The sequence below is a fragment of the Ochlerotatus camptorhynchus genome, unplaced genomic scaffold (genome assembly GCF_037179485.1).
Source record: "Ochlerotatus camptorhynchus isolate MF236.1 unplaced genomic scaffold, CSIRO-AGI_Acam_v1.1 ptg000364l, whole genome shotgun sequence".
Classification (NCBI taxonomy): domain Eukaryota; kingdom Metazoa; phylum Arthropoda; class Insecta; order Diptera; family Culicidae; genus Ochlerotatus; species Ochlerotatus camptorhynchus.
In genome coordinates, this window is record NW_027040852.1 from 1,744,083 (window position 1) to 1,760,750 (window position 16,668).

The 16,668-nt window shown below is 40.3% G+C and overlaps 1 protein-coding gene across 7 annotated transcripts in view; it reads right to left on the reverse strand.

Annotated features, from left to right (window-relative positions):
* alpha-Catr (alpha-catenin related) overlaps nucleotides 1–16,668 on the reverse strand; it is a 442,824-nt gene that overhangs the window by 25,445 nt on the left and 400,711 nt on the right. The window contains exon 13 of one of the 7 annotated variants that reach the window (XR_010518374.1): nucleotides 8,669–9,138. The exons of 5 other annotated variants lie outside the window; for them this stretch is intronic. Coding sequence is in view for 1 of the 2 variants with exons in the window: in XM_065232158.1 (XP_065088230.1) it covers nucleotides 9,094–9,138 (45 nt within the window). In the remaining variant the exon portion in view is untranslated. Of the gene's footprint in view, nucleotides 1–8,349; nucleotides 9,139–16,668 lie in introns of those variants that run through there. One more of the 7 variants, XM_065232158.1, reaches the window with a different exon arrangement.

The following is a 16,668-nucleotide window of genomic DNA, read 5'->3' on the forward strand; positions in this document are numbered from 1 at the left end:
TTGAATTTGTATAATTGTGTGGCAAGTACAATCATACGCTATGCCCAGGGAAGTCGAGAAATTTTCCAACCCGAAAAATTCCTAGACCTGACCGGGAATCGAACCCAGCCACCTCCAGCATGGTCTTGCTTTGTAGCTGCGCCTTTACCGACTGAGCTAAGGGAGGCCCCGAACTGCTTGGAACTTGCCCTATGAACTGCTTGGAAGTTCTATAATCATCACGTTTCGGAAGTTCTATGAGCATCTCTTAAGTTCTATGAACACCTCGGAAGTTCTATAAACAAGTGATATTTCCAATCGCAATTGGGTTTGGTGAACTTGACGGATTTTTTTTTTTTGTATTATAGTCACTTTAACACTCTTGGGTCATTCGTGACTTGTCCGGGGGTGAACTTGACGGAAATTTTATGAACATCTCAGTAGTTCTATGATCATCTTGAAAGTTTAGAGGCTGTTTGAACTTCTCGGAAGTTCTATTGCGTACTCTGAAGTATTATGAACTGCTTGGAAGTTCTATAATCAATATCGACAGTTCCATGCTCATCTCGGAAGTTTCATGAGAGTTTTGAAAGTTCTATAAGCTTCTCGGAAGTTCCATGAACTGCTGGAAATTATAAGAACATCTGGGAAGTTCTATGAGAATCTCTGTAGTTTTCTATGGAAGTTCTATGAACACCTCGGAGGTTCTATGAACACATCGGAAGTTCAATGAACATCTCGAAAGTTTTATAAAGTGTTCAGTAGCTGTATGTACTGCTCGGAAGTTCTATTCAATTTTCGGAAGTGTTGTAAACTGCTGGGAAGCTATATGAACTGCTTGGAAGTTCTATGATCATCTTGGAAGTTTCATGATCATCTCGGAAGTTCCATGAGGGTTTTGGAAGTTCTATAAACTTCTCTGAAGTTCCATGAACTGCTCGGAAATTCTATGATCATCTCGGTAGTTTTACGAGAATCTCTGAAGTTCTATGAGCACCTTGGAAGATCTATGAACATCCTGCGTAAGTTCTATGAACTGGTTAGGAGCTCTATGTACTGCTCGGAAGTTCTATTAGATTCTCGGAAGTTCTATGAACTGCTTGGAAGTTCTTTGACCATCTCGGAAGTTCCATGAACATCTCGGAAGTTCTATGAGCATCTCTTAAGTTCTATGAACACCTCGGAAGTTGTATGAACAAGTGATATTTCGAATCGCGTTTGTGTTTGGTGAACTTGACGGAAATTCTATGAATATCTCGGTAGTTCCACGATCATCTCGAAAGTTCAGGAGCTGTTTGTACTGCTCGGAGGTTCTATTGCATACTCTGAAGTATTATGAACTGCTCGGAAGTTCTTTGAACTGCTTGGAAGTTCTAAAATCATATCGGCAGTTCCATGCTCATCTCGGAGGTTCTATGAGAGTTTTGAACGTTCTATAAGCTTTTCGGAAGTTCCACGAACTGCTCTGAAATTATATGATCATCTCGGAAGTTTTATGAACATCTTGGAAGTTCTATGAGAATCTCTAAAGTTCTACAAACACCTCGGAAGTTCTTTTAACATCTCGAAAGATTCATAAACTGTAGCTGTATGTACTGCTTGAAAGCTCTATTAAATTCTCGAAAGTGTTGTTTACTGCTGGGAAGTTATATGAACTGCTTGAAAGTTCTATGATCATCTCGGAAGTTTTATGAGAGTTGGAAGATCTATAAACTTATCTGAAGTTCCATGAACTGCTCTGAAATTCTATGATCATCTCGGTAGTTCTCTGAGGTTCTACAAACACCTCGGAAGTTCTTCAAACACCTCGGAAGTTCTTCAAACACCTCGGAAGTTCTATTAACATCTCGTGAAAGTTCTTTAAACTGCTTAGGAGCTCTATGTACAGCTCGGAAGTTCTATCAGATTCTCGAAAGTTCTATGAACTGCTTGGAAGTTCTGTGATCATCTTGGAGGTTCCATGAACAATTCGGAAGTTCTATGAGAATTTCTTAAGTTTTATGAACACCTCAGAAGTTCTATGAACAAGTGATATTTCGAATCGCGATTGGATTTGGTGAACTTATCGGAAATTCTATGAACATCTCAGTAGTTCTATGAACATCTTGAAAGTTTAGAAGCTGTTTGTACAGCTCGGAAGTTCTATTGCATTCTCTGAAGTATTATGAACTGCTCGGAAGTTCTATTAACTGCTTGGAAGTTATCATATTGGCAGTTCAATGCTCATTTTGGAAGTTCAATGAGAGTTTTGGAAGTTCTATAAGCTTGTCGGAAGTTCCATGACTGCTCGGAAATTATATGGTCATCTCGGAAGTATTATGAACATCTTGGAAGTTCTATTAGAATCTCTGAAGTTCTATAAACACCTTGGAAGTTCTATGAACACATCGGAAGTTCAATGAACATCTCGAAAGTTCTATAAACTGTTCAGTAGCTGTATGCTCGGAAGTTCTATTAAATTCTTGAAGTTCTATGAACTGCTAGGAGCTGGTATAGATATGAACTGCTCTTGAGTTCTATGATCATCTCGGAAATTCCATGCTCATCTCGGAAGTTCCATGAACATCTCGGGATTTTGACGAGAGTTTTGGAAGTTCTTTAAGCTTCTAGGAAGTTATATGAGCTGCTTGAAAATTCTATGATCATCTCGGCAGTTCTGTGAACCGCTCGGAAGATTTATGAACATCTCACGAAAGTTTTATGAACTGTTCTATGAACTGCATGGAAGTTCTATGAACTGCTTGGAAGTTCTATAAACTGCTATGGAGTTCAATGAACTGCTCGAAAGTTCTATGATCATCTCGGAAGTTCCATGCTCATCTCGGAGGCCTATGAGCGTTTCCGAAGTTCGATAAACTTTTCGGAAGTTCCATGATCTGCTCGGAAATTATATGATCATCTCGGAAGCTTTATGAACATCTCAGAAGTTCCATGAGAATCTCTAAAGTTCTTTGAGCACCTCGGAAGTTCTCTGAACGTCTCCGAAGTTCTATGAACACCTCGAAAGTTATATAAACATCTCGGAAGTTCTAAAAACTGTTCAGGAGCTGCACTGCTCGGAAGTTCTTTTAAATTCTTGGAAGTTATATGAACTGCTTGGAAGTCATATGAACTGCTTGGAAGTTCTATGAACTCCTTGGAAGTTCTATGAGCTACTCAGAATTTCTATGATTATCTCGGAAGTTTCATGCTCATTTCGGAAATTTCATGAACATCTCGAAAGTTCCATGAACATCTCGAAAGTTTTATGAGAGTGTTGGAAGTTCTATAAACTTCTAGGGGGTTCTATAAACTGTTCAGGAGCTGAAGGTACTGCTCGAAATTTCTATTAAATTCTCGAAAGTTCTATGAAGCTTGGAAGCTCTATGAGCTGCTAGGAAGTTTGACGAACTGTTTGGAAGTTCTATGAACTGCTCTGAAGTTCTACGATAATCTCGGAAATTCCATACTCAAATTGGAAGTTCCATGAACATCTCGGAAGTTTTATGAGAGTTTTGGAAGTTCTTTAAGCTTCTAAGAAGTTCTATGAACTGCTTGGAAATTATATGATCATCATCTTAAGTTCTGTGAACCAATCGGAAGTTTTATGAACATCTCGCGAAAGTTATATAAACTGTTCAACTGTTTTATGAACTGTTTTGAAGTTCTATGAACTGCTAGAGAGTTCTATAAAGTGCTTGAAAGTACTATGAACTGCTCGGAAGTTCCATGCTCATCTCGGAAGCTCTATGAGCGTTATAGAAATTCTATAAGCTTTTCGGAAGTTCCATGATCTGCTCGGAAATCATATGATCATCTCGAAAGTTTTATGAACATCTTCGAAGTTCTATGAGAATCTCTGAAGTTCTTTGAAACCTCGGAAGTTCTCTTAACATGTCAGAAGTTCTATGAACACCTCCGAAGTTATATGAACAACTCGATAAATTGTTCAGTAGCTGTATGTACTGCTCGGAAGTTCTATTAAATTCTCGAGAGTTCTATGAACTGCTAGGAGCTGCTATAGATATGAACTACTCTGGAGTTCTATGATCATTCGAAAATTCCATGCTCATCTCGGAAGTTCCATAAACATCTCGGAAGTTTTATGAAAGTTTTGGAAGTTCATTAAGCTTCTTGGAAGTTCTATGAACTGCTCGAAAGTTCTATGATTTTCTCGGAAGTTCCATGCTCATCTCGGAGGTCTATGAGCGTTTTAGAAGTTCGATAAAGTTTTCGGTAGTTCCATGATCTGCTCGGAAATTATATGATCATCTCTGAAGCTTTATGAACATCTTGGAAGTTTTATGAGAATCTCTGAAGCTCTTTGAACACCTTGGAAGTTCTCTGAACATTTCCGAAGCTCTATGAATACCTCGGAAGTTATATGAACATCTCGGAAGTTCTAAAAACTGTTAAGGAACTGTACTTCTCGGAAGTTTTTTTAAATGCTCGGAAGTTATATGAACTGCTTGGAAGTCATAGGAACTGCTTGGAAGTCCTATGAACTTTTTGGAAGTTCTATGAACTACTCGGAAGTTCTATGATCATCTCGGAAGTTTCATGCTCATTTCGGAAGTTACATGAACATTTCGAAAGTTTTATGAGAGTGTTGGATGATTTATAAACTTCTAGGAAGTTCTATCAACGGTTAAGGAGCTGTATGTACTGCTCGGAAGTTCTATTAAATTCTCTAAAGTTTTATGAACAGCTCGAAAGCTCTATGAGCTGCTAGGAAGTTTCATGAACTGCTCTGAAGTTCTATGATCATCTCTTAAATTCCATGCTCATCTCGAAAGTTTATGAGAGTGCTGGAAGTTCTTAAAACTTATAGGAAGTCCTATTAACTCCTCGGAAATTCTATGATCGTCTCGGAAGTTCTATGCACATCTCGGAAGATCTGTGAACCACTTGGAAGTTCTATAATCAACTCGGAAGTTCTACAAAAATCTCATAAAATCTATTTCTCGAAAGTCCTGTAAGCTCTAGGGACATTTCGGATGTTCTATTAAATGATCGGAAGTTCTATGAACCGCTCGGAAGTTCCATGAGAGATGTGTTTTTAATAAAGATAATAATAATAATACATCTCGGAAGTTCTATGAAATTCTCGGAAGGTCTTTGAACATCTATGACGTTCTAAGAATTGCTTGGAAATTCAAAAACATATTGAAAGATATATGAACATCTTGGAAGTTCTATGAACTCTTCAGAAGCTATATGAAGTACTCGGAAGTTCTATGAAATTCTTTGAAGTTCTGTGAACTTCTCGGATGCTATATGAACATCTTGAAAGTTCTATAAGTGTTTTGAAAGTTCTATAAACATCTCGGAAGTCCAATAAACTGATCGGAAGATCTATGGACTACTCGGAAGTTCTATGAACATCTCGGAAGTTCGACCAAAATCCCATGAAACCTATTTCTCGAAAGTCCTGTGAACTTCATGGAAGTTCTAGGGACATGTCCGAAGTTCTATTAACTGCTCGGAAGTTCTATGAACCTCTAGGAAGTTCAATGAGAGATGTGTTTTTAATAAAGATAATAATAATAATACATCTCGGAAGTTCTATGAAATTCTCGGAAGCTCTTTGAACATCTCTGACGTTCTAAGAATTGCTTGGAAATTCAAAAACATCTTGGAAGATCCATGAACACCTGGGAAGTTCTATGAACTGCTCAGAAGCTCTATGAACTACTCAGAAGTTCTACGAAATTATTGCAAGTTCTGTGAACTGCTCGGATGCTATATGAACATCTTGAAAGTTCCATAAGTGTTTTCAAAGTTCTATGAAAATCTCGGAAGTCCTATGAACTGCTCGGAAGATCTATGGACTGCTCGGAAGTGCAATGAACGTCTCAGAAGTTCCATCTCGTAAGTTCTTATTATATATAAGTGAACTTCTCGGAAGATCTATGATCTTCTCTGGAGTTCAGTGAACTGCACAAACAACTGGTGAAGGGGATGGTGAAACGTAATGAACACAATGCAAATGGAAACGAAAAGAGAGATTCTTAATACTGTTGGAGTGAACTTGTTTGAAGCACAGACAAACGGACGTACTTCTTTGAATATTTTGTTCTTGATTTTTTTTTCCTTTATTAACGAGACTTTCAGCCTTAGGCTGGTTCATCTCTAAATATGTTCTTGAAAATATAGTATCTCAAATCATAGGACTTCAGTAACGACTAAGTTGCTACTGCATGAACTCAACAACTTTGGGCGGCCGGAGATGAACCAGCCTGCGGCTGAAAATCTCCTAAATAGAGATAATAATAATAATAAACAACTTTGTTATGGAAAAGATTGAAAAAAAAAATCAGTCAAACGGGTTGTCCCATAACATAAGAAGCAATGGTACGAAACAAGCTTAAAACACGATTTCTCGGTGTTTGAGGTTCTATAAAAATGTCGGAAGTTCAGTAAACCTGTCGAAAATTCTGTAAACTTGGGTAGGTAGTTCTGTGAACTTGTCTGAAGTTCAGTGAAATTGTAGGAAGTAAAGTGAACTTAGCGTAAGTTTAATGAACTTGTCGGAAGATCTATGAATTTTTCGGACATTCTGCGAACTTCTCAGAACTTGTTGGAACTTTAGTGAACCTGTTGGAAGTTCTGAGAACTTCTCGGAAAATCCATGCATATGTCGAAAGTTCGGTGAAACTGTCCAAAGTTCTGTGAACTTGTCGAAAGAACTGTTAAGGAAGTTCTGGATACTTGGCAAAAATTATGTAAACTTGTCGGAAGCTTTGTGAATTTGTTGGAAGTTCTGAGGACTTGTCAGAAGTACTGCCAACTTGACGGTAGCTCTGTAAATTTTTCGGAAGCTCTATGAACGTGTCGGAAGATCTGTGTATTTGAAGGAAGTTCTGTGAACATGTCCATATCACATGATGGACGTTACGGTACAGCGAATCATGGTTAAGACTTTCCAAAACTTTGGGAAAGCAACTCAAAATGAAAATTGCACGGTAATTATCAATATCGTTAACACTACCACTTTTATGAATGGGAGTGATAGCTGCAGTCTTCCATTTACTAGGAAAAATGCCCTCCCTTCTAACGATCTATTGAAAAGCATACTTGCAGGTAGGGCAACTGACTCCGCACATTGTTTAATAAAGATTGGAGGTAAACGATCAGGACCTGCTCCCTTCGAAGTGTCTATGGACTCAGGTTAACGAAAATGTTGAGGAAAACCACTGGTCCGCCAAGGTTTCCTTTTTCTGTGGACGTCAACCCACTGCTTCAAAGGCATGACTTCACTGCACGGCGAATGAGAACGACCCAAGTTTGAGTTTAGTTCACTCATAATCGCCAAAAGTGCAGGAACTCAGTGATGAGTAAATTTGCCTAATGTTTTCCCAGGTTTTTCCAGGATTTTCCAGGGAAAAATTCCCGAATTTGAGAAAAGTAAATTCAGATAAAAAGAAGATTCCTCAGTCTATTGGTACTACTCCGAGACTGAATAAAATTTTCGTCAATATCCTCATTTTCCGGCAGATTTTTTAGGTTTTCCACAGGAAACCATGAGACAAATTTTACTCATCGCTGAGTTCCTGCACTTTTGGCGATTATGAGTGAACTAAACTCAAATTTGGGTCGTTCTCATTCGCCGTGTGATGAACCCGTACAGCTTGTTGTAAAAGATCGAAACGGATTCACCAATACTGCAATCAACTAGGAGGTTCTCCCAGCAGACATTGCTAATCATTGAATTCAATATAGGGAAGTCACAACGATTGAAGTCAAAGTCGCTACACGGACAATATCTCTTTCACTTGCAGTTTCAATCACCAGCACTAGCGGGTTATGATGTTGATTAACACGCAGTATCGATGACGGAGGCTCCATAAGCACGAGACCATTGGTATCACTAGTGAGAACCAAATCCAGGATCCTTCCATTCACATTGGCATAGTAAATTGGGTAGCCAATTTTTTTGATCTGTTAGGAGTCCTTAGGTTAGGACTTATTTTATAAGAAAATTGGACAGGTTTTGCGGAGTAGTGATGGCTTGAATTCCTAAAAAAAACTATGGTGCTGCGGAATCTTTCAGTTCCTCAATGGCCTATGAGCATTGCTCCTTTAGAATGCTTTAAGTAGACGTTGGAACGACTTTAGAAGAAATTTGCTTCATTAGATAGATATTCCATTTATATTAAACTCTTAAGACGAGTACCACCCACAGCTCGTTTTCCTCAACCGCCTTCTCCTTGTTACGACATCAAATCTAAAACCCATCCTCAACAACAAATCCCAATCATTAGACAACAGCTGTTAGTAAAATAGTGTTACGGAAAGAAATTCAATACAACACGCAAATTAATACTGTTAGACACACACACACACACACACACACACACACACACACACACACACACACACACTCCCCAAGCCGCACATGCTTCCTTAATCCAAGCCCCACCCCATGGTTAAATTTTCCACTTGAAACTTTTCCGGGTACTGCCATTTAACTACATAGTGGTATCTATTTACGCTATTTGCCGTAGTTATTTATGGCGCACAATATTATATTTCGCACGCTCTGCGAAGAAAGCACCGTCAGTGTTGCCAAACATTGCTACACAAAAAGTTAGTTAGCATCCGAAAAACACTGTTGTTGCGAAAGTTGCAAGTTAGTCACACCAACACGCGCTTGTTTCGCCTAAAAGGCCAAACTTTTTGCAACTCTGACTCTACAGTTTATGCTTACATGAATTGGGTTTCATGTTTACAACCTTCCCGGATGTCGTCGTCGTCGTCGTTTTGCGCGTGTGTTGGTGCGCGCTACATGGCGTTCCATTTCCTTGTAAACATGTCCGTCCACGTGAGGTACGAGCGCTTCCTGTTTCCCGGATTTCGGCTTCTTATTGTTCCCTCGCTCTCTCTCTCTCTCTCTTTCTCTTTCAGCGGTTTCGCGTTCGAGCCCTTTTTCTTTGTTGATTTCCCTGTTGTTTCCTTCTTTGTTCAATCCTCTTACGAGGAATTATTTTCTCTTGTGGTTCGCGATGCGGTGTGATGGGTGGGGGCAGTGCACTCGAATCATATCATTCACTCACAGGCACACTTGCGCACACACAAACATACACACACGCGCCCGCTCACATTCCAACGAGTAGGTATTGATTTATGGCGTGACTATTTTAATTTGTATACCACTTGTTGAGGCATCAATAGGCCGTTCTGGGGCAGGTTTGACGGAATTATTGTTCGTTGGTTATTTCGGGATTGGTTGCGGTTTTTGTTTTGATTGGAGCGTTTTGAGATTACCACACACGGCAGGCGAACGGAGGGTCATTTCGGGTTGGTCATACAAATACCCGCGGGGGAAATGGGGAGATAACGTTGATTGTTGACACGCAAACACGTGGGTGGTGTTGGGGATTTGCCGGGATCATCAGTTTCAATTGCGGGGTTCATGGAAGAAAAGGAAACATAATTTTCAAAATAAATGTGAAAAATGGGAATCGATTTGGCATAATCAGACAATGGGGAATTGGTCTGGATTTGGAGAGACATTTTTCACAGCATAAAGACTGATCATCACTGCACCAGGCGTTTTGATTGTAATATTTGTTTGATGGTTGAAACAATGTTCGTTGAGAAAATTGAACTGAATTGTTCAAGTTGAAGATTGATAGATTCTGAGAAGTTTGTGGATATTTTATAGAAGTTCGGAGAACTTCATTTAAATAACGAAGAGCTTCACAAAAACATCTGCGAACTTCACAGAGAACAGTGTACTGTATGGACATTGTTTTTTTTTAAAGTTTCAGGGAGTATTATTGAAGTTCAGGTAATTTAAAAGAAGTGAGAGGTATTTCATAAAAGATCGGGGAACATCAAAGTAGTTCTGAGAATTTCAGAGTATATTATAGAACTTCATGGAAATCCATGGTTCTTCACAGAATTTCATGAAAGCGGTTGCGTCTTGTACATCAAGAAGATATTCTCTCATATGAAACAAGGGGCTGTCCGTTAACTACGTAGACAGTTTAGGGAAGGTTGCCAATTATCCACAGCCCATACAAATTTTAAAAATTGAATAAGGAAAATTGTCTACGCAGGGGGAGGGAAGTGAAGCATCACAAAAACTGTCTACGTAGGTAATTAACAGCCCCAAGGCAGCACAAAAATTATTGCAATGATCTGCAGGTGTTCTGAGATCTCCATGCAGTCCTCTACATATTTTTCAATATTACGGGTTGATCAGGTATCATTCTGAAAATATCCAAAAGCTTCAAGTTCCATAAAGTTCGAATAAAGATCTGACAAAATTTTCAAGTTCCATAAAGTTCAAATAAAGTTCTGACAGAACTTTCAAGTTCCATAAATTAAAATAAAGTTCTGACTGAGCTTTCTTCCCAAGCAACCAAAAGTTCCGTATTCAACAATAAAACCCACTTTCAAGTTTCATAAAGTACATATATAGTTCCAACACAACATTCTGATTACTTAAGAAGCTATAATATTTATTTATTTATTTATTTCTACTTGTCAACAGATAAAATAGTTACCCTAATGACAATTTTCTATATCTAAACATCAAAACTGCTTCAAACACAAAATTAACGCAAACATCTCTTAAAGCTACGCTTATTTTTCTCGCGGGACACATTAAAATCGAACACATAATAACAACTATTGAAAACGCGGCACATACTCAACATTGGTTCGTGTACGCCATAGTTGGTCCTCGAACGCCGGTTGTTGAAGAACGCATGCAGCCGGAGGTCCCGTCGTTGAGTGTTGATGTCAAGAAGACTGAGAAGTGTGGAGCAGTCGACGTTCCCTTGCAGAAGATCCGCAACGAAACAAGCCTTCGCCACATTACGCCTTCCTTCCAAGAGCTCCAGGTCGATGAGGTTACAGCGACTTTCATAGCTCGGCAAGTTACGCGGGTCGCGCCAACGAAGGTGTCGCAACGCAAAGCGAATAAATTTTCGCTGAACAGCTTCAATTCTATGGATGGCATTCTGATAGAATGGCGACCAAACAACGGCAGAGTATTCCAGTATAGGTCGAACCAGGGAACAGTATAAAGCCTTCAGGCAATACACGTCTTTGAAGCTTTTGGCGAAACGGAATAAAAATCCTAGCTGCGATGAAGCTTTAGATACAACATAAGCAATGTGATCCTTGAACGTTAATTTGCAATCGAGCATGACTCCCAAGTCCTTGACAGTCGATTCGCGTTTCAAGCTTATTCCTCTTAAGGTGTAATCGTGGAAATGCATCGCCCGTTTACGGCCAAAAGAGATGACCGAGCACTTGGACACATTTAAAGACATCCTGTTTATCCGGCACCAATCATCAAAGACTTCAAGTTCTTGGTGGAGGAAATGAGCGTCTTGAGGCCCTTTTATTACGTAGTAGAGCTTCATGTCGTCGGCGTATGAGAGTTTAAGGCATTTGAGGATCAAGTTCACGTCGTTCATATACAACAGGAAAAACAATGGCCCCAGGTGGCTGCCTTGAGGAACACCAGATGTAACAATGAAGGGTGTAGAAGCGTAGTCACCGATCTTAACAGACATAGATCTGCCAGTCAGATAGGAGCGAAGCCAGGTAAGTAGACTCCCATGAACACCCATTTTGTCATATTTAGAGATGGTAATTTCATGGTTCACTCTATCGAAAGCTGCAGAGAGGTCGGTGTATATGGCGTCAACTTGATGGCCACGTTCAATCTCACGAATAATGAACGATGTAAAAACAGTTAGATTAGTCGTCGTCGAGCGCTTAGGCATGAAGCCGTGTTGATCCTGAGAAATACTGTGTGAGCAGTCTTGAACCAACTTTTCCAGGAAAATTAGCTCGAATAGTTTGGAGATAGCACTCAATGCAGCTATTCCGCGGCAATTGGCGACAGTCTGCTTGCATCCTTTTTTGTGAACAGGGAAAACAAACGAATCCTTCCAACATTCTGGAAAAACTCCGGAGGTCATTGACAAGTTGAAGACCTTAGCTAAGGGCTCTGAAAGAGTGTCTAAGCAACGTTTCAGTACTAATGAGGGAATGCCATCTGGACCAGATCCTGTTGATGTTTTCATCTGTTTCCCGGCTGAAATTACCATGTCGCTGTGGATGGTGAATGGAGAACCAAACACCGACGTACGAGGGACATTACTCGTGGCAGCAGCAATTTCCTGGGCATCAAGAACTTCGTCTGAAAAAACGCTGCTGAATTGTGTGCGAAACATATTGGCGATATCTGCGACGGAGTTGGCATCAGTAACGCCATCAGTCATATTGGACGACAATCCCGTTTCTTTCCGTTGCTCGTTCACATATCGCCAGAATTCCTTAGGATTAGCTTTGAGACGACTCTGCAAGTGAGACTGATGTGCGTTGCACAAGCTTGCATTGAGATCTCTGTACTCGTTGTTGGCGCGGACGTAATTAGCCTTCGTAGAATCTGTGTGATATTTACTGTGTTTCCTCAGTGCAGCCCTTTTCACCTTTTTCAGATGCTTAAGATCAGAGTTCGACCAGGCGGGTTTGGCAGGTTTACACCGTAGTTTTTTAGGCACAAACTGATCGATAGCGTAGAATATGATACCACACATGGTCGAGGCAGCCAGATTCGCATCCCCGGAGTCTAGTTCCGCATTCCAATCCACATTAGCGAGAAAGTTATTAATTCGCTCGAAGTCTCCTTTGTGAAAGTTGTAGAAGACGGTTTCGGCGTGGTCTTGGAAGCGTTTCTCAGGATCGATTGCAAGCGTCAACAGTAGAGGTGAATGATGTCTGCAGTTTTTGACGAGCGGTGCCGGAGCATGGGTAACAGAGCAGCTTTGTCCCAAATCCTCCCAGACAAAGCACAGATCGAGCAAACGGTTGTTTGCATTCAGAACGCCATTCACTTGCTGAAGCCTTGCGGTTGAATACGCGTCAAGCAAGGAGAGAGAAGCCGGTCTGAACGATGAACGGGATAGATGAACTATAGAAAGCACACGAGAAACTTCAGGCTCCAAAAAGTTCCGATGTGTACTCCTAGCAGCTTAAAGTTCAAAAAAAGTTCCAAAAAGTATCCCTAAGCACTTCTTAGGAACTTCAAGCAAGGCTGAAAAGCATGACCACAACAAAGTTCCGAAAAATTTCCCAGCGGAACTTCTTAGCAACTTTAAAGTATCTTAAAAGTTCCCTGTGCAACTTCTTGGCAACTTGAAAGTTTCTAAAAAGGTCCGTCATTGCCCACATGAAGCAATCCGCACAAATCTTTATTAGTTACAAAATTTAATGTACGTAAATATGAAATGTTTAGTGGCTCAAATAAATCATATTTCTTATATTTATGAATTGCATCAACATTTTATCCAAACATAAAAATTAAGAGCAATTTCCTGGATTCAAACCCATGTATTCGGGTCAATATATCTCAGATTTGTGCTGGGGTCAGCGGTTTGTGCTAAGGCTCTCATGCAGAAGGATTTGGTTTAATTCTTCCAACAGCTCCAGTTCTACTACTTTCTGATAAATCAATACACATTAATACCTGCCTTAAGAAATAACTGTCATAAAGACCTGACTTAAGAAAAAAAAAAAACTTTCATAAAAGTGCGAGATAAATATAAAATTGTTGTAGAGTACATAGGGGAATTTTCGTATTCTCGGCAACCTAAGCAGCAACCATCTTTCTATAGCCTTTTTCTCTAAGGAACGCACACATATACAGTATTGGTTTGTTTACAATCTTTTGCTGCCAGCTGTTCTAACAATTTCAGTCGAAAAAATTGTCAAAAACTGGTTTGCTCCAATATTCTCTCGTGAGATCGACTATTGTGGGCAACGTCTTTTTATTCGGCAGCCTTTCTATTTGAGCTGCGTGTTAAACAGCTGTGCTTTCATCGGCAACTCGAAATCAGCAGCGTTTTGTAGTGCGTGTGTTTCATTTCAAGAAAACCCTGCTAGATTGCTTTTTCTCAGCGGTAAAAATATAATCAAATTGAAGCTGAAAGCCTAAAGAATAGTTTGAATGCATTCAGCGAAGTGTTTTCTTAAGAAAATCCAGTGAAATTAGCGTTTCAATTTGGGTTGCCGACAATAGTCTGTCATGCCGAAGCCGTCATTTCCCCAACAATTTTTTTTAACTTATTTTCTAAAAGTTGCGTTCAAGTGCGCCAGAATCTGCTTAGAATGCTCTTCAATTATGGTACCGGAACTTTCAAGTTCTTATAACGACTTAAAATGAGGCTGCTTAGAATTGAATAGACCACCTTTAACCAAGCTGCTGAATCAACAAATAGCCTTTTATCAGTATTTTTGGTTACTTGCAGGGCTGGAAAGCACCTCAGAGCGTTAGCAAAGCAACTTTGTGCATGCATCTCACAACACTCGACAAAGAGTGTGTGGTTCTCCAATTTACTCCGCACACTCTTTTCCAACTAATCTGTGAGAAAGCGATCCGCACAATGAGCGGTACACTTCGTGCGGCGCAGGGAACGAATTTAATGCAAACAAGCAAATAACAAACGCTAACGTCTTCTTTGAATTCTTTACAGACTTTGCTTACCACGACTGCACTGGGTGGCGCTCTTTGCGTCGGAACCGTCGGAGCGATGCCTACACATTGAGCTTTCGTTATTTCGGGGTGTGTATGTATCCTCTCACATGATACAAGGTAGGTAATAATTTATGCCATGTGTTTTAAGATGCCTGTGAAGCCCTTTGGATACTTTTGAAGACTTCAGGTATCTCAGGTACTATTCTGATGAAGATCTCTAACTATCCAACAATTCAAACCACATATCACTTGGTAGCTGGTGGCGACTGCCCTGTGGGTTCGCCAACATTTCCCCGCCCGTGTAGTTCCGGTTCGCTTGAACACTGCATTTCGGTTCTCCAGATAATCCCCGAACGTCCAGCAACGCAAGCTTGGCTGCCAGTCGGCTGACCACTAGACTGATGCAAAATTTGACTTTTTCACTCCACAGTGCTTAAATGGTGTCAAATCGGGTCCTGATTAGCCTCCAAAATTAACAACTCATTTGGTTAGAAACAGACTTCGCACAAGCCATTTGAAGTTTACATGTAAAATACTATGGGAAATCTCAACTTTTTGTTCATTGCCTTCCAGTCTTTTTCCATATTAAGCTGCGAAACAGTTCGATAACTATTCTTATAGAAAATGTTCTCAGCTTCAACTTTGCTGAAAATCGTTTCTATGTAAAACAAGACAGGAAAAAGTTATTAATTAATTAAGAGATTGGTAAACTTATGACATGATCAAGCAGCTGTTCTGTAGGCAACACTGTATTTTGCAGTGTGACATAGTAGCCATGATTTTTGTGTCCTATTCAACACCCCAGAAACACCACTGTTGCCTGCTGAGCAGTTGATTGAGCATGATCATAAGACATCAACGCATTGAACGATTGATAACTTTCGATCCTTGCATTTAATCAAAAGGTGGTCTTCAGCATAGTTGTAGCTGGGAAAATTTCCTATAAGTACAAATGAAAGTTTTTGAAGCAGACCGATATGGTGAATTATCAGATAGCCATGAACAAAAATCTTGGTTTTACCATAGTAATTCCCATACAAACTTCAAATGGTTTGTGCCATCTCAGTTTCTCACCAAATGGGTTCAAATTTTGAGAGGTTAGTCAGGATTCGATTTGGAATCGTTTAAGTATTGTGGAGCGAAAATTTCAAATTTTGCACTCTACTGACCACTCCTTTGGAAGTGTGCACCACTGTTCTCCGAACTTGACCATCCATGTTCCTCCCTCGCAGCCATCCGTTGCGCTTGCCTTCGTCGATCAGGACCACTAAGTCACCTGGTTTCAAAGGTTTTACCGTTCGGAACCACTTGGTGCATCGTGTACCCAACGGCTCCAGAAAGTATCAACTAGATTCTGGGCAAGCTTCCAGCTGCCTCATAGAGTTGCGTGGTCTTGAACCAGATCTCGGTTAGGTTGGTCGATGCCTTGCGTCCCATAGACCAAGAAGTAGTTCGGCATGGGAGCCTCTTGCTCCGAATGATCCAAGAAAACTAATATTGTTCTACGGTGTAGCCACGAAAATAATCCTTGTCACCGGATATCGGAGATATTCCGGGTTTCCGAAGGGCTTGTCCAACTTGCTAAATTTTTGGTGAAATTAAATATATATATTTTTAGTAATTACAACGAAAGAAAAACCATTTCTAAAGCGAATCATATGCCAAGAACTAAAATCGGCCTATAATCAACCGAGATACGGCCATTTCCCCGGAATCGGTTCTGGTGAAGGGTTCTGAATGCGGGCAGATAATTTAATCACTAAAACATGCCGTGCGACAGCTCTTTCTTTATGGTTTCTCGTCAATAGACTTTCGATAAACTTTAAATGCATCATTGATCACATTGACCACTCTCGGAACATCCAGTATGCCCCCGGGGGAACCTGGAGCAGGGGACAATTGCATTTTTATACCAAAACATGCCGTGCGACAGCTTTTTCTGCATGCTTTTTCATGAATAGACTTTTGATAGACTTGAAATAGATTAGTGACCACATTGGCCACTCTCGGGACCTCCAGTATGCCCCCGGGGGAACCTGAAGCAGAGGACAATTGCATTTTTACACCAAAACATGCCGTGCGACAGCTCATTCTTCATGGTTTTTCATGAATAGGCATTCATTAAACTTCAAATGGATCAGTGACCACATTGGCCGATCTCGGAACCACTGGATACCCCCGGGGGAACCTGTAGCAGGGGACAATTG